The sequence below is a fragment of the Mus pahari genome, chromosome 2, assembly GCF_900095145.1.
Source record: "Mus pahari chromosome 2, PAHARI_EIJ_v1.1, whole genome shotgun sequence".
In the NCBI taxonomy this organism is placed as follows: Eukaryota; Metazoa; Chordata; class Mammalia; order Rodentia; family Muridae; genus Mus; species Mus pahari.
Genome location: NC_034591.1, coordinates 2,323,941 through 2,347,580, shown reverse-complemented (window position 1 = coordinate 2,347,580; position 23,640 = coordinate 2,323,941). Strand labels below are relative to the sequence as shown.

The 23,640-nt window shown below is 37.9% G+C and overlaps 1 protein-coding gene and 1 non-coding gene across 2 annotated transcripts in view; both read left to right on the top strand.

Annotated features, from left to right (window-relative positions):
• Cfap69 (cilia and flagella associated protein 69) overlaps positions 1 to 23,640 on the top strand; it is a 69,057-nt gene that overhangs the window by 19,153 nt on the left and 26,264 nt on the right. The window contains exons 5-12 of the mRNA XM_021190454.1: positions 1,202 to 1,278; positions 5,563 to 5,661; positions 11,761 to 11,910; positions 12,007 to 12,184; positions 15,851 to 15,974; positions 18,685 to 18,733; positions 18,832 to 18,953; positions 20,496 to 20,712. Coding sequence (XP_021046113.1) covers positions 1,202 to 1,278; positions 5,563 to 5,661; positions 11,761 to 11,910; positions 12,007 to 12,184; positions 15,851 to 15,974; positions 18,685 to 18,733; positions 18,832 to 18,953; positions 20,496 to 20,712 — 1,016 coding nt within the window. The remainder of the gene's footprint in view (positions 1 to 1,201; positions 1,279 to 5,562; positions 5,662 to 11,760; positions 11,911 to 12,006; positions 12,185 to 15,850; positions 15,975 to 18,684; positions 18,734 to 18,831; positions 18,954 to 20,495; positions 20,713 to 23,640) is intronic.
• Positions 4,411 to 4,575, top strand: LOC115063547. Its single transcript, XR_003843393.1, has one exon. It is a non-coding gene; the product is annotated as a U1 spliceosomal RNA (small nuclear RNA).

Here is a 23,640-nt window from a genome sequence, read left to right as displayed (position 1 = left end):
TTAAATCATTGAAAATATATCAGATTTTCTGCTTTCTAGTTGCCTTTTCCACTATACCAGGAACACATTCTTATTTCCTGCATAACTTTTTGGGTTGAACTCCCAACCCCAATACTTTATCCTATAGGAGTCTCCTTTGGTAGAAAAAAATGTAAAAACGGGGCATGATATTTAGAGTCTTAGTTTTGAAATCTTTAGCTGTCCATCAGTTAACTGGATGATAATATTATTTGCTTTGAAGTTAATTCTAAAAGAACAGGAATGAGTCCCCACACAAATTTAAAAATGGTCTCTTTGTAGCTTGCCTTGATATACTTTTAAATTCAAATTAACTTGTGTATTTTGTGCCCACATATGATTGTTTACAGTCACTCTTTGCAGCTACTTTCCAACATGAAAAAAGTGTGCCCATATCCACATACAATCATTTTCAATGTCACTTTCCAATGATTTCGTAAATGTGTTGAAAGACCTGACTTGAAAGTTGTATATACAAATATGTTATACTTCAAACAGCACAGGAGATTCAAATGGTTTACATTTTATTTTAAGAAGTAATTTTTGTCTGTCCCTTGAAATTTAGTATAATGACCTGGGATTCATAAGCTTGATCTTTTATGATTAACACATAAGTATTTTCAGATACTGTTGGTTATAGTACCTGTGATTTACAATTCTAATAGAATTAATATTTTCAAAATTGAATTACTTATTGTTTCCAAAAGTATTCTGTTCTTTTGTGAATAGTTGCTAATTTGATTAATAAGGAGGAGACACTAGCCTTTGGAAAGAGATTGATGATTAATTTGGTAACTCCTGCTTTATGAACTTCAGGAAAAGCCATTAAACATTTTTAAGTTTTAGCTGAGTTCTCCTAGTTCTGATTCCAACTGTAATGCACAATGACTTTGCCGACAGAAGGATGATTTGTAAGGATTTTATTAAGAGTGATGTAAGGTCACTTTCTTAGATCATTCGTATCTCGTTACTTTTACCAATGGGTTTTGTTTAATCTCTGCTTGATTAGTTAGAAATAAAATTTTCTTTTTTATTGTTTTTGGTTCTCTACACTAAAGAATAAGATAGGCTAAGAGAGAATATCCCTTATTCTTTAGAATATAAATATTTCCCCTTTTGTAAGGGATGTATCAACAATGGAATCCATTTAAAATTACTCTGTCATTCTTCATTCTTACTGAAGCTTGCCATTTTTGAAAAAGAAAGTATCGGATGAAATAACTTACACTGAAGATACTGCTAATTCGTTTGCACTTCTGGGTAAGTTAAGACTGTCTCAGATCGGGAATACAAGACAGTGGGGCCAATCTGAGGGAAAGAGCTCCTGGGGTCTTTCATAATGTCAGCAAGGCCCCTCTGTTCTTTTTATTATTTATTTATTCATTTATTTGNTTATTTNGTTTTTTTCAAGACAGGGTTTCTCTGTGTAGCCCTGGCTGTCCTGGAACTCACTCTGTAGACCAGGCTGGCCTCGAACTCAGAAATTCGCCTGCCTCTGCCTCCCAAGTGCTGGGGTTAAAGGCGTGCACCAACACACCTGGCTTCCCTCTGTTCTTTATTTCAGATNTTTTAAAAAACTTGATATATAGTTTAGTTGTGTGTTTGTTAACCTTTCTTTAGTTCTTTGAGAGGTTTATATGCCATCTTTTGATCACATTCACCCCTCATCCAACTTTCCTTGGGTCTATACCCAACTTTGACTGTCCTTTTGTTCCCATCAGTTTGTGCTCTCAAATATTCTTGAGCAGGTGGGCTTCCACTGGAGGGTTCACTCTTAGAGAAACCAGTCTCCTCTGCCAGCAGCCAGCAGTTGCCAGCAGCTGCATAGCTGGGGATGGAATCTCATGTCCAACTTCCACCAAGTATCTGCAGTCTTCTTTTAGTAAGCACAGAAGTGTTTTCACATTTGAGCTTATGCTGAGTTGCTGAAACCATTGAGTTCACATACATTGTTCACTGTGTGCTCCAAACTTTTAAATAAAATCAAATATGAAAAATGTCATAAAAGGGTATGCATTTGTATCTAGATTTTTTCATTTTTTTTTAGAAATAGAAAAACAATTCCCTAAGAAATTCAGTCATAGAAAACATTTTCTCAAGGCCCCAGGGAGTGGGGAGGCCTGGTGGAGTGGGGTGGGGGTAGAAGTATGGGATGGGGAGCAGTTCGGGGGGCAGACAAGGAAGGGGATAAAGTCTGGACTGTAGAAGAGGGACTAAAGAATAAAAATAAATAATTTTTAAAAAAATAAAGTGAAACAGAAAAAACCCCAACATTTTCTGATAATCAACCTCTGGGACATGATGATATGTTTTCCAAACAAATTATGTTAAACTCATAGTTGCTAGTGTATGTCTTTATTTATAAAAGTAGATAATAATAGATAAAAATAGAAATAATAGATAAATGATCAGTAAACTTTTAGAACTATTAAGTTGTTTTCCAAGTTGTGTTCCCCATACAAGAAAATTTTAAAGGCACACCCAAAGTGAATAAAAAGCATGTTTATTTGAACATTAATAATTTTTATCTAGGTTTCATTATCTTCAATGGTAGTTATTCAGGGAGAATTTCCAAAATTTCAGCTCCAATAGTAGTAGTATCACAAATACTAGACTAAATACAGAGAATTAAAGAAAACCCTAAAAATCAAGCGGGTTCAGAAGTAATGGGAGATTTCAACTCTGTCATTAGTAGAAAAGTTAAGTAGGAAGACATTCTAAAACATGACATGCTAATATTTTTTTTTTAAAGATTTTGTTGGTATTAGTATTTTTAAGTGTCCCTGTTGGCCCTGCTATTCTAGAATATTGCCTCCTAGAAAACTAGCAGACAGTCTAGAATAATCCATGACCTGCCATCCCATTATTCTTTACTTACTGACACCTGTTAGTAACAGTACATTGCTTTGCCACTGGGCACAGTATAAACACCTAACTTCTTACATCACTAATGATGTAGTGCAAATACTTCTCTCTCTAGTGCCTTTTTAATTTCTGGAAACATGAAGTAAATGAAAATACACAATGTGAAGTATAAAATACATTCATGACAATTACTAAAAACCTCCAGGTTCTACCATGTAAGTATTAGGGTTTCTTCTAAATGATGTGTAGATATTTCTGACTCAGGAGAAGGGTTCTGGAAATAAATAAGAGGAAAAGTTGGTACTCTATTTTAAAATGCTAAATCAGGAAGCTGTAAGAAATATTCTGAATTTGTGGGAACTGAAAAGATGGAGAAGCAGATGAGAGTTTCCATACTTCCTGTTTGGCTAGTTTAATTGCTCTCTTGCCCGTTATTGTTATTATTATTATTTAAAAAAAAACAAAACACTGACATTCTCACTCGAAATGAAGCTTCCAACATGATGTGTAAGGAGATATTCTTTTTTTTTTTTTTTTTTACTGTCCCAGGTCTCAGTATGGGTTTATTGATATGAGGAGAAACCAGGACTAAGGGTACTTTTAATTGAGACTGGCTTAAAGGTTCGGATATTCAGTTCATTAACATCAAGGCAGGAAGCATGGCAGCATCTAGGCAGACATCACATTGGAGAAGAAGCTAAGAGCTCCATGTCTTATTCTGAAGGCACTCAGAAGACTGTCTTACTGGTGGTCAGGAGGAGGGTTGCAAAGCCCACTCTCCACACTGAGACACTGTTTCCAACATGGCCAAACTCTTACTCTATCAAGGCTATAACTCTGAAAATGACCACTCCCACGATCAAGCATATAGAAACTACCACACTCCTCTACAATCCCCCAAGACATTTATCTCACTCTGTCCTACTGTTTTGTAAGGAGATATTCTTGACATTAGTAAGGGTCAGCTTTCTGGAGGAGATGGCACTGGAGCAAGAAGGAGGCCTGCCTTGTACGTGACCCCTATCCTCATGCTCCCTCACACACTCTTTTGGAAGTGAATATTACACGAGGCCCAAATGAAAGCCCAGACTTAAAAGGATTCTTTATTCTTTTATGCTCAGAGAATCCAGTCTGAACCAGTTTAATCCTAAAACTGATTCTGCTGACTCTGGTTGTCCTTAGGTATCCAGACAGCATGGGACACTGCAGAGTCCTGTAGATTTTCTTCAGATTCTTCTGAAGGGACATTCTTGTTGAAATTCAAACAGTGAATGCAGTCTATTTTGAATTATTGAGTTAGCCAAATTGAACTCAGTAGTAGTATAGGTATGGCTGAAAAGAAATCCTGTGTCCTTCATGTTCACCCAGAAAACTTGAACATAAAATTATTGCCTTTGAGTCAAAGACTGCCCCAGAATCCTTCCTGCTAGTCTGCCAGCAAGTTGAGAGCAAAGCTAATGTGGAACATTAAGAAACAAGTACACCATGGAACACAAATCTCTGAGTCTAGTTAGAAAGGCCACTAACATACTTACCTGGCAGGGGAGATACCATGATCAGGAAGGTGGTTTTTCCCAGGGCGAGGCTTATCCATTGCACTCCGGATGTGCTGACCCCTGCGATTTCCCCAAACGCGGGAAACTCGACTGCATAATTTGTGGTAGTGGGGGACTGTGTTCGCACTTTCCCCTGAAAAAAAAAAAAGAAAGACCACTAACCTATGTTTTAACCTAACAGTAACTATCACATGTAGAACTTAACGACATGCTAAACATTCTCAGCCCTTGTCTCATGAAATCAATCTTGATAGCATTCTTAAATGTAGTAACTGTTATGCCTCTTTTCTGGATGGAAAAAACAAGGTACCAAAGGGAGTGTGTAGCAGAGCCAGAATTTAATCTTGGATAACTTGGCTTCAGTATCTGTGTCATTAGTATCAGTCTGTTCTTTCTGGAAATGACAGGCCGAAATGATTGAGATACCAAATATATAATGATAAACTCAAAGTATTATGTAGTCACATGTGCATGTGTTCACATATACTGTCATGCACTGTATCACCTCATTTCACCCAACTATAAAACATATGTAAGATGATGGTTCTATAAATCTAATCATTGATCCAAAGAATTCTATTCCCCTATTGAAGGCATAGTTTGTTGTAGTGCAAATCATTATCCACCTATTTGTGGTAAAAATGGTATAAACAAAGTCCTCATTGCTAACTATCTGAATAAAATAGTAACATAGTTATCTGAAGTTCATAATACTTGGGAAGTGGCAAGTTACTGTGTTCCTGGATTATATATTTACTATATTTTTATCATTTGGAGTGTACTTTCTACGTACTATTTTTGAATTACCTGTCAAACAGTATACTGTTTGTCAGCAACAACTTCCTACGTCTTACACTCACTGTATATTTCAGTTTCTCTCTTGGACTTAATGCAACATCATGGTTGTGTAAAAATTCATATTAAAAGCAATACCTAACAACTTTTTCAACATATACTCTCAAATGAAGTAATGCATAACATACATAAGATCACAATGCAATTATATGATGCAGTGTGAATATCTGATGAGATCTTAATTATTATATAATCAGTATTATATGCTTACATTTAAAAATAAACTTATACCATGTTAATACATTGCTCTCCTTTATCTTTCTCGCAGGTGAGTTAATGAAAATACCAAGTTCTGCATTAAGGATACAAATTTGTAAATGTATTGTTGACTTCTATCATGCAGAACCATTAAAGAAACATATTCCAGGTAAATTTTTCATTGATCTTTCAATGATAATTTTTGTCTTTGGGAAACAAACAAACAAACAAAAAGTGACATCATCTCATATTTCACTAAATTTTCAACAAACAGACTCATGGGTTCAATACCTAAAAAGAACAAATTTGCATAGCTTTGACCTCTGATCTCTAAAAATTGCATATGTTTTCTTTTTGTAGTTTGGAAGTTTATATCAAATTTTTATCTTGAAGGTAAATATTTATGGCCCAGTTGATAAAGGAATATCAAATTTAGTTTGTCACCAATAGTATTACTTATAATTATAAATAAAATTATTTTCATCACTATCAATCCACCCAAGTAAATGTTAAATTAGTAACACTGGTGCCATTCTCTATTATGTTTGTGGAGAACTCTGCCTGTTATAGCTAAGGAAATCTTAATGTGTACTTATGAATAGATTATATTAAGCCTTGGTCTTAAGAGTATATAATAATATTTAAGACATACTTATCTTCATTGATTATATAATTTGCAATTAATATAGTAAGAGAGAATAAATAAATGTTATTTTATATGTTTTTAAATAGTTAAAAGTAAATCTATGGTAGTCTAGAAATTTGTGACTAAGAACAAGAGAAGACATCTGAGCTAGGGAAGTACTTAAGGAGATTATTAAGTGTAGCAGAGAATAGTTAATCTGCTTAGAGCTCCTGTCAGGTGATCAAGCTTCTTGCCACCCTCCAGAGAGCTCTTTGATTCCCTAGACCCAAAGTGGCCCTTGAGACTGCTTCCCCAGATTCTTATATGTTGGCAGCGAGCCTTCTGATCTCTCTGCATCCCTGTCATGGTGAATCTCTCCTTCTTCTTCCCTTTGTCCCTTGTCCGGAAATATAAAAGTCCTGCCTCTTTTACTCTGACCAGCCATTAGCTGTTGGCAACTTTATTTCCCAATCAGAGCCAACTGCAGGCAGGCTTCCTTTAGCCCATGTGCAGGACATTGTAAACAGGTGTTTTGGGTAACAATTAGCATGAGAACACAAGCTGCTGCAATTAAATATGCAGTGTGAAATCTCAGATACACAGACTGGAGAACACAGTGTAGGCACGAACGTGAAAATCATCAGGGAAGACAAACAGGCTTGAAATTCGCTGTGTAGAGATGAAAATTAAACCTGTCAGTGGTTGAATTAGTCAGAAAATGAGTCATGTAGACAGCAAGGGACCAAGAAGAGCATTATGGGAAGTGTTCATACTGAAAGATGGAAAATATGACCCAAAGAAATGAGAGGTTAAAAGGATCCAAAGACTAGAAAGGCTGAAAAAGAGGAAGAACCTTGTCTGGCACTTCCATCATTAAGATCCCATGTATGCTGCAGGCTGCAGGAGAGAACAGCCAAGAACTGAACCTGGAACACCAAGGAAGTAGAACATGTCAAAAAGGAGAAAGCCAGAACAGTGTAGCGCAAACAGAAACCTCAGGAGAAACCTACAAGGTCAAATGGTAGAGAAATTATGAACATGAGACAATGTAAGCAGTGTAGAGAAATGGTCAGACTCTAGGTTTTATTCTGAACAAGAGAATTCCACATGGCATAAACAATGAGAAACCTGCATTGTGGAGAAGTGGATGTTGGCTTTTTCATCTCCAAATGTACTTTCCAAAGTTCAGCCAGCTCACACTAGAATAGATGAGTGTCAAGAGAGGAGGAACCACAAAAATGAATGCAATGAACACAAACAACCATTGCCATACCCAGAGTTTCCAAAACATGAAAGGGCACGTCATGATGAGAAGCCATATATAAATAAGCAAAATGGGAACACCTACATGAGACTGCCAGGCATTCAGACATATCCGGAAGCACATATGTAAGCAATGTGAGGTGTATTTGTAAAACCTTTGACTGTTCCTCTTCATTTTTAATATGTGAAAGAAATTGCTCTGGGGAGAAAGTCTGTGAGCGTAAGCAAAGTAGAGAAGCATGTGGCTTGTCTTCTATTCAGAGACAGGCATGAAATTACACTGCAGAGGAGCATCATGCGTGTAAACAGTGTGAGAAAGCCTCCATGTCCATGTTCCCTTCAAGTGTGTGAAAGAACACACTGCAGAGAAGCCTTGTGTTTGTAACCATCAAACACTGTGAGAGTGTCACAACAGTTAGTTTCAAATACATGTGTTGAATTTAGACTCTGGTTCTTTTTCCCAGTCCCATGCTCTCAGAAATAAGACTCAGACTCAAAATATATTTTCAAATACCCTGGCCATATAGCTAGGCTCTTCTCTGACTAGATATAACTTAAAATATCCCATTTTTTTTTTCTACGTTCTGCCATGTCTGGTTACCTGTGCTCAGGTACCATCTCCTCACATCTTTTCAGCAAATCTCCTGCCTCTGGCTCTCTCACAGAATTCTTTCTCCTCCCAGGTGTTCCACCTCTGCTTTCTGCCTAAGCCATGGGCCATAGGCTTTTTCATTGACAGATGATGCATCCATACACTACACAAGATTTTCTCTGTATAATTCCCATTTTTAGTTCAATAAAAGGCTCCTTTCTAGCTAATATAAATTGAATTCAATTATAACAGTTATGAAAGCATTTAGATATTTAAAATATCCAATCCTTATATATTTGACAAACTAGAGTATTCTGTCATCTATCCTATCTTAGTGAGTTCAGAGTTCTGTATCTAAATCATTTTCTATTCTAACATATTTTACCAACTTAAAACCATCTTCTTAGATTTATAAAATCTTCTTATATCCTAAACAATTTAAGTTTATGGTAAGACTATGAATATCTAATCTTCAATCCCATCGGAGAACTGAGAAGGAATAAAAATTACCAGAGTGTGTAGGAAGTACAGGAATACAGCTTCCAAAGATTATAGAAATGACAGAGACAGCTGACCACCTCGAAATTCTCTATAACATTGGAGCATCTATCTTCAGCCTTCTGGCTCAGAATATCTGACAGACCTTTTATGAAGCAGGAATTATGAAGGATTTGCTTACCCTATCTTAGCTGAGCTTAACAGTCGACTATCCTGCATTTAGTCTGCAGATGAAATTAGGACATTTTCATTGCCTAGTAGCTGGCTTGCTACAGTTGAAGCAAGACCCAGTGCAGCTCCTTTGGTCTTCATCATCTTCTTTGAAATGGAATGGAGGTACCGTCAAGTTCAGACCTGTCTCGTAGTCAAAAGATCTTTTGATAATGAAATAATTTTAAATACTATATTCTATGGATCTCTGAGGCTTTATAGCATATCTGAGTTGTCAAATATTGTTTATTCTTAGCTATTTTCTATTTGAATAACATCAAAAAATTTTATTGTAATTAATTAAACTAGTATCTAATATGACCACGAGTTTGACTATTAATTTGCATTACTTAATTATTTTAAACAGTTTGCAATAGCAGACATTAAATAGACTGCGACTAAACCTTGTATTTTGAAATGAGTTGCAGCCGGGCGTTGTGGTGCACGCCTTTAATCCCAGCACTCGGGAGGCAGAGGCAGGCGGATTTCTGAGTTTGAGGCCAGCTTGGTCTACAGCCAGGACAGTCGAAGCTACACAGAGAAACCCTGTCTCGAAAAAAATAAATAAATAAATAAATAAATAAATAAATAAATAAATAAATAAAATGAGTTGCCTAGGCATAATATCTGTACAAGAGTTGAACTATACATATGCCATGTAGTAACAGAATTAATCTTAAATTTTGTAGCAACACAATGATTTATACCAATGAAAGTCTTACACCTGTATCACTACACAAAATTCTATAACAGTATAACAAAATACAACCTTAATTCTGCATCTATATATAAAGGTCTCAACCAGTGTAAGATTATAGCTATACATTTAATTTGGTTTAAGAGTAGATTCTGTAATCTATCCCCATTTGTATAATTTCTTATATATTCCCCTTTTCCTCTCAACCACCTTCCCCTTTATCTAAGAGAGAAAGAAAGATAAAGAAAAGGAAAAAAGATAGAAATGCCTGAGTCTGAGTTCCCTATTTAATTTTCTCCCTGTCATACACCATAATTATTTGTAATCATCCCCTAAAATGACAGCATCTCTATAGCTCATGAAATGACAAAACCTTCCATCCCAATGTAATGACGGATGGAAAATTCACACTAATGTCATACCTGGAAAGTTGTAGTTAATGTCTGAGATCTATTGATGAAGGTGATCTTACAGCATTATGAAAGGATCATGAGAACAGAAGCAGTCACTTCAAACTCATATTTAGAGTTGAAATGATAAAGAAAACAAGATGTCAGACAGCTTAACTGGAAGCAAACTCAAAGGACAGTTACATGGGATTTGTTATTAGCTTTATGATGTAGAAATGAAATTTGTAGGTAAGCAAGCTAGAAGCTCCTAAATAGGAAATGGAAAAGCAAAATCCTTGAAGCATACATGAGAAGTTGTGATTAAGAACACAAGCTTAGAATTAACTCAGCAATATAATATAGTGATGTCTTTTAAAGAAAAGAAGACAGGACTGGCAAGATGGCTCAGTGGGTTAAGGTGTCTACTGCCAAGGCTGGTGGCTTGAACTCAGTCAACAGGACTCACAGAGTCACAGGAAAGAACCAAGTCTAAGGATGTCCTCTGACCTCTACACACATGCCATAGCACACATGGGTCATGGCACACATTGCCACAGACATACACCAAAAGAAATAGAATTAAAATTAAGAATATCTTCTGCTCAAATACCTGACCCAAGAGGGACCCACCCAGAGCCCTCAGGACACAGGAACTGTGGAGGAACCTGGGACAGGATCCTTCCGGTTTCCATCTGCGCCCTGGAGCTGACCCTGTGCCACAGATCTCCATATCCAGATTCCTCCTGGAGAGAACTGGTCTCCCAGGAGTACTGACACACAGGCTTACAAGAAGGACAAACCACAGTCAGAGACAGCAAGACCAACTAACACCAGAGATAACCAGATAGCGAGAGACAAGGGCAAGAACTTAAGCAACAGAAACCAAGGCTACTTGGTATCATCAGAACCCAGTTCTTCCACCACAGCAAGCCCTGGATACCCCCAACACACTGGAAAGGAAGACTCTGATTTAAAATCACATCTCATGATGATGATAGAGGACTTTAAGAAGGACATAAATAACTACCTTAAATACAGGAGAACGCAGGTAAACAGGTAGCAGCCCTTAAAGAGGAAACACAAAAATCTCTTAAATAATTACATAACCCATCCCAGGAATAGACAGGGACATGTTTATGTCTCAGAAACAATTAAGGCAAACTGACAGACAACTCAGAACTATGCCAAGGTTAAAGAATCTAGTTATTTTCAAAGGTTAAGATATCAAGAAGTTATAAGTGAGGTCATTGAAAAAACATAGCTTCACCTCACTGTGGTTTCTTTAATCCTTGTGACAAAACATAGTAAGGCAGGCACCTGTGCAACCAGCAAAAGTGGTAGGGTCTCGTAGGACCTGTGGCAAAATGAAGTTTTTGTGAGGTTGCGCTGTTCAGCTACCCAAAAATAGCTGTGTATTCACAATCATTTACCTCTCCCCTCTCATTTACCACTGATGTGATGTAATCCTTATCCCCTGAAACAGTGGAAGCAGTACTTTGTCCCATAGAGTGAAAAATGTAAAGTATTTGTCCACCATTCTGTTTGGCCTGGCAGATAGTTGCATTTGTTTGTTTGTTTTGTTGTTGGTTTTGTTTTGGTTCTTGGTTTTTGTTTGTTTGGTTTTTAGAATTTAAGGTTGTTTCCAAAATCTGTGCATTTATTTCAAGGCCCAAAACTATGAGGCCCACAGGACAAAACCAGAGTACTGCAAATTAAATTTTATGGCTCACAACCGTGTCCATTTATTTTCATATTATTTATGACTTTCTTTTTGCTATGATACCGTGCTACAACATCTAGAGCTAAATAGTTGAAAGACAGATCTTAATAACCTGTAAAGAATAAGTAAATATCATCTTGCCCTTTGTAGAAAACGTTGTTCATTCTGGTGCTGTACAAGGTATAAATGTCGCACATCCTTTAAAAAGTTTTTGAAGTTGTTTCTCTTATTAAATGATCATTTTGTGAAATAACTGCCCGTGTTGCTGTGTTAGGCTACCAGCAGGTGAGCTCGTCATACAAGATTAAAATGGTAGAGGTTGGTGGACTGGCGAAGGCAATGGTCCAGTCAGTACTCCTGCTTGAGAATCAGCTTGTCGAGAAGCTCTGGGTTCTGAAAGTCCTGCAGCATCTCTCTACTTCTGGTGTGTATAGCACTCCTGAGTTTAAATGTTTCACTGTCCGACCTTTTGCTCTAACAGAGTATGCAGTGTAAATAGTTTGTTAAATTTCATTTTCAGGAGTTAATTGCACTTTAATGGTGAAGGCCCAAGCAGCCAGCAGAATCTGTGCTCATCTCAATGACCCAGACCCCTCAGGACAGCTTTTATTTCGTTCATCAGAAGTACTTTGGAATTTACTGGAAAAATCTTCAAAGGAGGAAATTATACAACAGCTTAGTAACTTGGAATGCCTGCTGTAAGTGCATGTAGATAGATAGGAATGTCTTCTGCCCTGAAGCATAGCCAATGATAGATAACCACAACTTTGAATCTGCGCTCAGTTAAATTCTGATCCATCTGAAGGCTGCGGATCATGAAATCTCCATACTAAGTTGTAGGGGGTTGGTCTGGTGCTGCTATGTATTCAAATACTAAATATTGGCCCCCAAGGTCTGGTTGCCCCTGAGGAGGAGATCCTAACACATACCAAATGATGCTATGTAAACTTTGCCCCTCAAGTTATCCCTGATTGGTTAATAAGGATCCCTATAGCCTGGGTTGGGTTGGAGGAGCAGACTCCTGGGCTTAGGATCAGAGGTAGGGACCATGAGAGGGAGAGAGGAGGAAGGAAGGAAACCACCATGGAAAAGGTGGATTGTGAGAACATGGCTCTGAGGGTTGGCCTTCTGGAGTAGGAGCGCCTAGGAGGAACATGGTGAGTGATATCTTGAGGATCACCACAGGGAAGTAGACGAAATTGCAGAAAGAGTTGATACCTGCCCAGTTCTAGCGCTCTAAAGCTTATTATAAACATAAAGGTTTCTGTGTCTTTTAATTGGGAATTAAATGATCTAAAGTGGTGTAGAAACCCCTAATAGATATTTAAAGGCAACAAGGGGATGTAGCAAAACCCCATAATAACAATTACCAAAACAAATAGTGCCCAACATGGAGCACAATTTATAAAAAGAATTATTTTTAATATTATATAATCAATAAATTAATCTGGTAGCTGTATTTCTTAGCTAGCTATTTCCCCAGTAACCACATAGAAAGACTAAGATTTGTTAAATTGCCTTGAGCCATTATTACTCCATTATAAACTTCCAAGCTAGTCAGACTTACTCCCAGACAACATTCCCATCTTACCTGAATTGTTTTATCCTTTCTTGATCCAGCTCTCCTCTTCTGATAGTTGCTCCACCTCCCTCAGAGCTCCCTTCTTCACTTCCTGACCCTTTCTCAGCCTCGCCTAGAACTGGAAGTCTCACCTATTCTCTCTAAAGCTCTGTATTGGCTGTTGGCTTTTATTGGCATGGCAGAGAATAAATGAAGAGCAGTGTTTATACAATCTTGAGACAGGAGCTTTTAAGAGTAAGCGCATAACAAGACCATGTCCAGATTGAAACAAGATATGAGGGCAAAGTAATCAGCATTTGAATAACACAATAGTAAACTTTACCAGTGAAGGAAATCATTATGCCTGCAATAAGAAGCTAATTTTTTTTGTATTGTGAGTTTCGAGATAGGTTTTATGTAGAAAGACTGACCTGAAACATGCAATATAGTTGAGCGAGGATGGTCTCCTTTTAATTCCCCAGTACTGAAAACTATGTGACTCCATGCCCAGGAGAAGACATTTGTCTCTAGGATGCTCTAAAAGTGTCTTATTACATAGATAAATTGTGCCTCTACAGGTGGATAAAGTAAAAATTAGACTTGTAGAACTATTTATTCATTAGGTTTCTGATTAGTATTTACTACCTTTCCAGTTGTATACTTAAAATTGTCAGTAAAATGTGCACAAGTATTCAAAAAAGTTTCAAGTAATTCACTTATTTAACACGTGGTTATTGTCTGTTGTGCTTGGGTCAGTCTGAGATTATAATAATATCACTAAAGCCTAGGTATAGTAAGCAACGTACCTTTCATCCCAGAATTTAGGAGGCAGAGGAAGGCATCTCTGTGAGGCCAAATAGAGCTACATAGTGAGACTCTATTTAAAAAATAAAATAAAATAAAAGCCAGAGAGATGGCTCAGCAGTTAAGTCTTGCAGAGGACTTAGGTTTGATTCCCAGCACCCACATGACAACTCACGACTACTCATAACTCCAGTCTCAGGGGATCCAATGCCCTCTGTGACCTCCCTTGGTAACATACATGTACATGTAGTGAAGACACACCTGAAAGCAAAACACACACACACACACACACACACACACGTATTCTAAAGTAAATTTTTAATTAAAAAATTGAATGGACCTTCTCTTACATTTATAAACAAAAATAAGTACATAAGCAATTAAAAGAAAGTATAATAAACATAATGAAAGATTTTTGCAAGCTAACACATCATTTTTATAATAATATGGGTGAATGTATTTTTGTTGTCATGTGACCCACAAACCCAACCCTACTGTCCTAGTTATCTTTAACTGTTAATGTGGCACAGTCTCTAACTGATGAAAAGAGAGTCGACGGAGAGGGATTGGTCAGATCAGAATGGCCTGTGTGTCTGTGGGTGACTGTCTTTATTGTAACTAGTATAAGATGGCCTAGCTCACTGTGGGCAGCACCATTCCGTAGTCAGTGGTTCTAGACTGTACAAGAAAACTAGCTAAGCATGAGCCTATGAGTGAGCCAGCCAGTATACTTCCTCCATGGTTTCTGCCATCAAGTTTCTGCTTGGGTTCTTTCATTGACTTCCCTTCAGTGATGGACTGTGACGTGGAAACGTAAGCCATTCTCTCCTCTGAGTTGCTTTAGTCAGTGTTTTATCCCAGAAAAGAAACTAGAACACCGGCTGATGAGGATGCAACTTTTTAAAAGTGAGCCACTTTATTCAGATCTCAGCAAAACTGAGGACTTAGCTCTTCTCTAGCTATGGGTGCTGTCTTCCACTCTTTTGCCATCATTCCCACAGAACCACAAACTAGGCAGAGTGAATGCCTAAATAAGAAATATAACGTTATTACAAAGAAAACTGCAGATGGGTCCCAAGATGTAAAATCTATGACTGTCTCCTAAGAAGCCTGACCTGGAACTGAGCTGGTTTGTGCTTCCTCGTGCCCATTAACCTCAGCAGGATCTCAGAGATGGGGAGTGAGTCACAGACTTTTGCAGAGGGCATCACACATAGGGTAGAAGTAAAAATCATTTGGGGGGGGGGGTGTGGATGGGGGAACTGAAAGAAGTTGAGTATGATGGGAGCGGAAGAGTACAGCAGACTGCTTAGAGCTGAGGCTCCTGTGAGAGCAAGAACCTATCAGCAGAGCCCCAGAAAGCCTGCTGGAAGAGAGGACCTAGCCTGAGAATAAAGAGAAGCTTTGGATGGCTTTAAGGGGATGGGATTAAAATATAGAGCTATCACGTCGGCAGCTGTATGCAGTTAGATCAGTGGGTTCTTTTCTGGCACGTTGTTGTGAATTCAAAGCAGATTGGGAAAGATAAAAGAAGAGAAATACTTTGGGCAAAGACTAAAATTAAAAGTAGGATCTTATTGGTAAAGGCATAAGTTTTTCCTTAGAAATATGTCTTAGTCCAGCCTTCAGAGATTCAGAGATTTGTAGTTTAAAAACAACAGAAATCGTTTTCTCACCGTCTTAGAGAGTAGAAGTCAGTTCAGGGTGCCAGCATGGCTGAGTTGCCATAAACATGCCCTTCTGGACAGCAGGCTGACTCCTCCTTTCACAGGGAAGGGACTGGGCAAGAGCGAGCGTGCTTGGGCAAGGAACCAGGCAAGAGCACTTGGGCTTCCTGCTGTAAGGACCTTGATTTCCTTTATAATGGCTCCACCTTTGATTCTCCTAAACCCACCTTCTCAATACACTTCACACAAGGGAGGGTTTCAACAAACAAATTTTGAAGAAACACAAACATTTTGTGTATAACGATATCATTTTCTATCATTTTATTTTCTAGGGCTTTGAAGGAAGTATTTAAAAACCTCTTTGTGAGGGGGCATAGTCACTATGAGCGTCAGCTTAGAAATGATATATTAGTTATCACCACAATTATAGCTCAGAACCCTGGAGCGCCGATGATTGTGAGTACGCACCGATCTTATTAACTTTAACGGTGAAAGTGATGGGGGTACTCTAAATTCTGTTTTAGTATTTTCCTGTGTTACTGCACTGTTAAACTGTATTTTAATGTCTCCCCTCCATCCTGCCACCACTCTGTTGCGTTCCACTGGGAGCCCAGCAGCTGCTCTGTATATTTCAGCACTTCCATATTCATTATTTCTGGTGTTTTTCTTTTGTTCCTGCCTATCTTGCTTCATTTTTTTTCACTGAAAGAAGTTTATCATTTCCTGTGGTACAAACTTGGTTCCTGCTCTCAAGAAAGTCTCTTGGGTTTCTTTTACCTAAAATTATCAGTAATTTACCTTAATTCTTGAAATTTATGTTCATTGCATATAGAATTCTAGGTTGAAAAAATCTCTATTAGCACTTGAAAGATAATGTTCCACTGTCTTCTGCTCTCTGCTGTTCCTGGTAAGTACTGGTTATTTGGAATTCTTGCTTCCTGATATGAAAGTGTCCTTTAAATTCTGTTTTCAAGATTCCCTCCCAACCCCCATTTTTGATGTTCAGCAGGTTTATTAAGTGTACCAGGACGTTTATCACTTTTGTGCTCATATTTTATAGAGTGTCCTACATATGTAATTTTTTTCAGCAAGTTTGAACTAATTTGGGTCATTATTTTCATCGATAGTTTTTAGTTTATTTTCTCTCCCAATTTGGTCTAGCATTCCAAATATTAATTCACTCAATTAGTTTTTGAAATGGTCTCATATGGTTGTAGACTTCTAGTCACTGTTTGCAAGAATTTTTCTCTCTAGTCCACAGGTAGGGTAGTTGTATTTGTCTATATATTTAAATTAACTAATTTTTCTGGTCTCATTCATTGTACAAACACCCCTTTCTAGTGTGTTTGTATTTCAGATCTTAGACTTTCTCTTTTTCTTCAGTTCTGGAGATCAAACTCAGGGCTTTCTGTGTGGTAGGCAAGGACTCTACCACTGAGCTGCACCCCTGGTCCCCTTTGACTCGCTCTCACCATTTCTACTTTATGTAGCTTCTGTATGCCCATTCATTATGAGTATCTTTGCTATGCATTCTGACATAGACCTTGAAGAGTACTTTATCCGATTTATTATGAGTAGACGATGGACTTGTCTGCATTCATACCTATGGTGGATTATGGTGCATATGTCAGTTTGGTTCTTCTAGCCTCAGTTACCATATGTAGAACTATCTGTATTTGGACAGGCCAGGCAGCAGTCAGAGTCAAAGCATTTGTGTGCGTGTTTTGATTCTGCTTCTGGCTTTTTCCTCTATGAGATAGCTTTTGTTCTAGTGGCTGTGGTTGCTTCAGTCCTCTGATTCCTGGGTCCATTTAGACTGTAGTTTAGCATCCATACACAAGGTGTAGAATAGGATTGCTGTTGTGCTAAAAGCCTGTTTTAAAAGGAGTTGGAATGAAAATCTACACAGTGGATTTTTAGTCTTTATCAAAGTTCGAACTTTCTTCCAATGTCTACTTTCTCTTCGCTAAGAGAGAAGCACAAGATTGATGCTTTTTATATTTTTGTTCAAAGATTATATCATCATAACTACCCAGCCATATCAGAAACCAATTCTCCCTATATTTAAAATTATTTCAGTACTTTAGTGTTGTGTATGTGTGGGTGAGTGTAGGCTTGCCTGTGAGTGAAGGTGCCCACAGAGGCAGAAGGCAGTGTCGGAACCCCTGGAATTGGAGTTACTGGAGGTTGTGAGCCCCCTGAGTGGTTCTGAGAACTGAACCCAGGTCCACACTCCTTAACTCCTCAGCCATCTATCCAGCCCTGCCCTGAACTGTATGGTGGACAAATAATTGAATGATTAAAATCAAAATAGCCACACATCAGTCATATTACTATACTACCTACAAAAGTCCCAATACCTGTCGATGTCCATGAAGTGCTCCAACATAAGAAAAGTCATGGGATTCATACTGTGAAAACACATGAGCAGTCCGACACAACACCTAGTCAAGTCTTCCATATGTAGACAGACCCTGTGTTTGTCTGACAGACTATGGCCAGTCAGTGAGTTCTGCCACTGTCAACATTCCAGTAACTGCATGAATATAAGCCAAAGCAACAACAGTCTTACATTTTTAAAGGAGCCATGTCAATCCTGAAGAGGGAGAGAAAACATGCTGTCAATGCAAAAGCCCAGCATTGCGTGCACCTGTAAACTTTGCTTAATATGCAAAGTCCAGTCAGCATGACTGTCAAAAATGAGTTCCCTGTGCTGAGATATTTGCAGCTCTGGTCAGTCTTTGGGGTGTATTTTGTGTTAAATAGTGCTGTTTTGTGCTCCGTTTGACCTTTAATGTACAGAGTGACTGGGATAAAGGTAACATTGAAAAGAAAAGCTATTGAAAAAAATTGGCCTTTCTGCTCTTGTAGTATAACTTAGAGATAAGAACTATGTGGGCGTGTGCTGACAACTCACTTGCTCACATAGCATGTCAGGTATTCAAGGATTAATATTAAATACTTCTTAGAAACTTCGGCAAGTTTAAATTAAGTGAACTCAAGATGCCTAACCATGGTGGTGCTTTTCTGCTTTGTTCATTATTAGTAGGATTATAAATGCAAATTAACTGCAGTATGGAAATTGAATAGTAGGCAGCTTTGGGCACCCGTAGCTTGATTGCCATTCCAATTTCACCTTTCTGCTTGTTTTGTGTGTTTGTAATAGGAATGTGGCTTTACCAGGGATTTGATACTATTTGCAACTTTTAATGAAGGTAAAAAATTGTACCATCTTGAGCATTTTGTGAGTGTCCTGGTGAGTCTCGTGTGTAACTTTAGCTCTCATGTCTCTCCCTGTGTTTTTCTCTCACAGTTAAAAGTCAAAACCCTTTGGTAAAAAGTCTTAAGCTCTTTAATTGCTATGAAGATTTTGAGCTGAAGAAGTTGCTATTCAATATAATTGTGATCTTATGTAAAGATTTAGCTACCGTACAGGTAAAGATGACTCAAAATAGAAAAGTTAATAAACAGCATATTATATTATATTATAGCATAGTATTTTTAAAATCATGATTGCAAATCTTTCATTAACCAATTCATTTCTGTACCATAGAAAATAATGACCTTATCAGCTCAAATGGTAGTCCTTTCAAATGTCCTTTGCACACAGTAAACTCAAAAGATAACTTTGAACCACACACACCAAAAAAATTGTTTAAGTTGAGATTGAGCAATATATTCAGATCTCCTAACTAGGAGAACATAAAACAAAAATAGTTCACACAGCCTAAACCATTCTCTCCCTTTCCCTCCCACTTCCCCACCCCTCCCCCTCCCTCTGTTACTCAGGATTGAACACCTGTCCTTGCTGCCACTGAGGCAGGCACTCCACCACTAAGTCACAGACACAGGCCGCACACATTGCCTATCAGTCTCCTCTGACTCTCTGGAAAGGATGATGTAATGGACAGTAACAGCTGACCTCTGCTATGCTGGTCTCAGACCTTTGTGACTCTGTGTTTTCTCCACACAAGCCTAACATCTTTCATTTTCATTCACCCATCTCTCTTTCTATGTTCTGTGTCACATAGTATTTCAAATGTTGCCCACTGAGTTTTCACAGAGATGCTAGAACTAATATTCTTGTTCTGACTCAACTCACAGTCTCATTCTCTTTCAATGTACACCTTGAAGTGACATGGTAGTGAATTCAGTACAGAATTTTTTTAAAAAAACCCTCATAATTGTTCATAGACTAGTGTTAAGTAAGTAGGAAAAATAGTATTATATAGGACAGTGTTTTACTTTTTCATGAACTGAAATATACATCAACCAGTATTAATGATTATATTAACCACTTTTGCCATTGGTCATTTTATATTTTCTCATGTTTTAATTTTTTATTGAAATACTAGGTTCAATGGAATTATAAAATCTTAAACTGTCTAATTAAAAATGGCTTGTGACCTGACTGTCATTGATACAGTATATCAATTCTTTCATTTGTACATAAGAAACAATTAGCTTGCAGTGCCCTCTTCTTACATTTATGTGCCTTCGAGGGCTAGAGGCGCAGGTGAGTGGGAGGCTGTAGGACTGGCATGCACAAGGGCCCAGCTCTAATCCATAGCACTGTAAATAGAAGAAACTGAAAAAGGAGGAAAGAAACACCACCCATTTATTTGCCTCCAATCTCCTACCTCTATGATTTTGTTATATATAGAAGCATATTCCAAAACGATGAATGTACATTTTCTGCTATCATTGACTGAAGAGCTCACACCCCAGGAAAGAGATTCATTGCTCTTAGTGTTGCACAGCTGTCCTGGATGGTGGCTAGTGTCTCTCTCTCTCTCTCTCTCTCTCTCTCTCTCTCTCTCTCTCTCTCTCTCTCTCTCTCGTTTGGGCTATCTGTGACAGTGCAATATTTCGAAATTGTCACTAAAATATCAAATTTGAATATCTTGTATTTTATTTTGCTAAATAAAGCTATTTTAATTATGCCCCTAACAAAGTACATTCTGCCCTTTCTTATAGCTATTAATCGATGGCAAAGTTATTTTGGCTTTGTTTACCTATGTGAAAAAGCCTGAGAGACTCAAAATTATCGAGTGGTCTGCAGCACAGTATGAAGAACTACAACTGCATGCAATTGCCACCTTGTCCTCCGTGGCTCCTTTGTTAATAGAAGAGTACATGTCATGCCACGGCAATGCTCGGATCCTTGCATTTCTAGAATGGTGTGGGCATGAGGGTGAGTGCCCTTCATATCTTTCAGGACTCTGGTCTGCATTTCAACTGAGCTCTCAGTATTTGCACAGAGAAGCAGTAGTTACATTGAAGTAAACCAAAATACCGAATTCATTCTTCGAGTGGATTATATGAGTTAATAAACATTGAGATTTTAGGGCTAGAGAGATGGCTCAGAAGTTAACATCACCTACTGTTCTTTCAGAGTCCCTGAGTTGGGCTCCAAGCCCCTGTGTCAGGGAGCACACAGTTGCCTGTAACTCCAGCCCCAGTGCGTTCAGTGACCTGTGCAGACACCTGTGTTCATGTAGGGCCCCACGTAGACACCACACTTACACATATTAAAGATAAAACAGACTCTTACAACATTGAGATTTCAAAGTTTACTATTTAACCAAGATCCTAAATATGATTAGTAAATGTGTAAAAGAAATTATATATATATATATATATATATATATATATATATATATATAATTTTCTTCATATTTTTGTATTATGAGGCCTATACAAAGATTATAATTGGGAGGGAAATTTATCTGGGCAATATTTTAGTATATTCATCCAACAAACATTGTCTACTGAGTACCAGGCAGCTGCTGAAAATACATTTAGACTAAAGTGGACACAAATCCCCAAATAATTTCATAATGTTTAAAATCTAGTTATCTAGCCACAAGTTCTAGCTCTAAGATATTGTCTGTCAAAGAGAAAAGCCTCAATTTGCAACTGTTATTTTATTCAATTCTTAGAAAATAAATATATTCATGTGCTTACAAATTTGATCAGGAAGATGCGATTTTCCTCTAGAACGTGTTGGGGTGTGAGAAAGAGAAAGGAAAGACTCAGTAGAATTCACTAGGCTATTCACAGACTCCTAATCCTAAAGGAAAGACTCAATAGAATTCACTAGGCTATGCACAGACTCCTAACCCTCCCACCCCAGCCTCCTGGGTGTTAGGATTATAGACATTCCCCACGCACCTGGATGGAAAGAATCTTGTAGGATGCATTTTCATTACATCAGCAGTAGCCAGACCCAGACTGTAAGTCCCAGCTATTGCTGAGACAAGAGACTCCCTTGATCCCATGACTTTAAGACAAGCCTGAGCAACCTGTCTCACAAATAGAGAAGAAAATCATGTATTCATTCACAAAGGCATAACATTTTTATCCTTTGTATGTTATAGCTTCTAATACATTAAGTTGCTAAACTTAACCTTATTAAATTAGTAGATAAAACAATTCTGAACATCGTTCACATTGTTTTATATTTACAGAATACTCCAAGGCAAAAGGGAAATGCTGCCTCATAAGAAGCTAACAGTTACTTGTGCCTCCTGTGTGCACAAAGTCCTCACTCACTTTGCAGAGTCCCTCATGCAGTTCTACCTCTGGTTTGTCAGATAAGCAGAACCCAGTCTGAGAAGTTACATAATGTGTTTCTGACCACATAATAAAAGCAAAGCAAAAATTTAACCTGGACTCCATCATAACACACAATGGTGCTTGAATTCTTTTAAAAATCCTTAACCTAAGGCTACTTATAGAAGAATGTTTGAAATAATGTATTACAACAAAAAGGAAAGAGAATATTAGGAATGTACCCCAGTTAGTGGAGTGTATGCTGAGAACCTGGTATGATGGAATGAACCTATAATCCTAGAACTTAGGAGGTAGAAGCAGGAAGACCAGAAGTTTGAGGACATCCTTAGCTACTAACAGATCTGAGACCAGCTTGGGACCCGCAGGCTCTGTCTCAAAAAGGAGAGAAAGTTTTACTTTGCTTTTTATCAAAACCTGCCATAAAACTAAAGTAATTAAATGATGGGCGCTGTTCTAGGGATAGACCAATCAGTGGGGCAGTAAGAGGCGGCATTTCCAGACATGCTGATGTTCCATGAGAGAAGGATGGGGGCGGGGAGGAAGCAATGGCTCCTCCATAGGAAAATGGAAAATTTAGATTTTTCTCACTTAAAAAAAATTGCAAAATGATGGTGTGAATACCTAAATACCTAAACTGTAAGACTCTCAAAGAATACATGATCAATATCATTCTGATAGACATCAAGAGAGAAAATTTTTGTTTTAAAAACTCAGGAGCTTAAGCTGCAGAAGGGAAAGGTTGATGGACAAAACAATTATAAGAATTACAAACAACTATGTACAAAGTCTCTAACATACAAAGCCATAATCTCAAGCAGCTACTACTATTTGATGAGGAATCCAAGTTGAACTTTCTAAAATCACATATTTTAGCAAGAAGGTAATTCAGCTAACTAGCATAGGAAAAATGGGGACTGCCATGTTACTCGGAAAGTTTCAGATGTTCTGAAAACATTTTAGGAGCTCAACCAGAGAAGTAATAAGAGAAATGCAGGTTAAGCTAAAACTGAGCTACTGTGGAATTTAACAGACTTAACAAAAAAATTCAGTTGGGTTTGTGCATTGTGTCCATCTGGTAACTTTCCTAAGATTCAAGTAACATCTCCTGTATGATGTGGGTCACTCAGAGAACCTCTTCTCCATTCAGGACAAGGACAGGATGTTCACCATAGGGTTGGTAACAGTGAGTGGATAAATTGATTTGTTTTTAAATGAATGCCGAAGGCAACTAAAGTAATGACCCAAGTCTACATATGATACCGTAAATAATTCTAAAAGCTCTGCTCATGTTTATTATTATTTATTATTGTATGTTTGTGTGCACACATGAGTGCAGTTGTGTGTAGAAGCCAAAGGTATCAGAGCCCCTGGAGCTGGAGTTGCAGGTAGTTGTGAGCCACCCACTGTGGGTGCTGGGAACTGAATTTGGATTCTCTGGAAGTACAGTATGTATTGATTATTACTCTAGCTCCCGATGTGAATAACTTTTAAAATATGGCATTACTAACAGAACATTGCAAGAGGCACAAGCAGTGATACCTTTGGG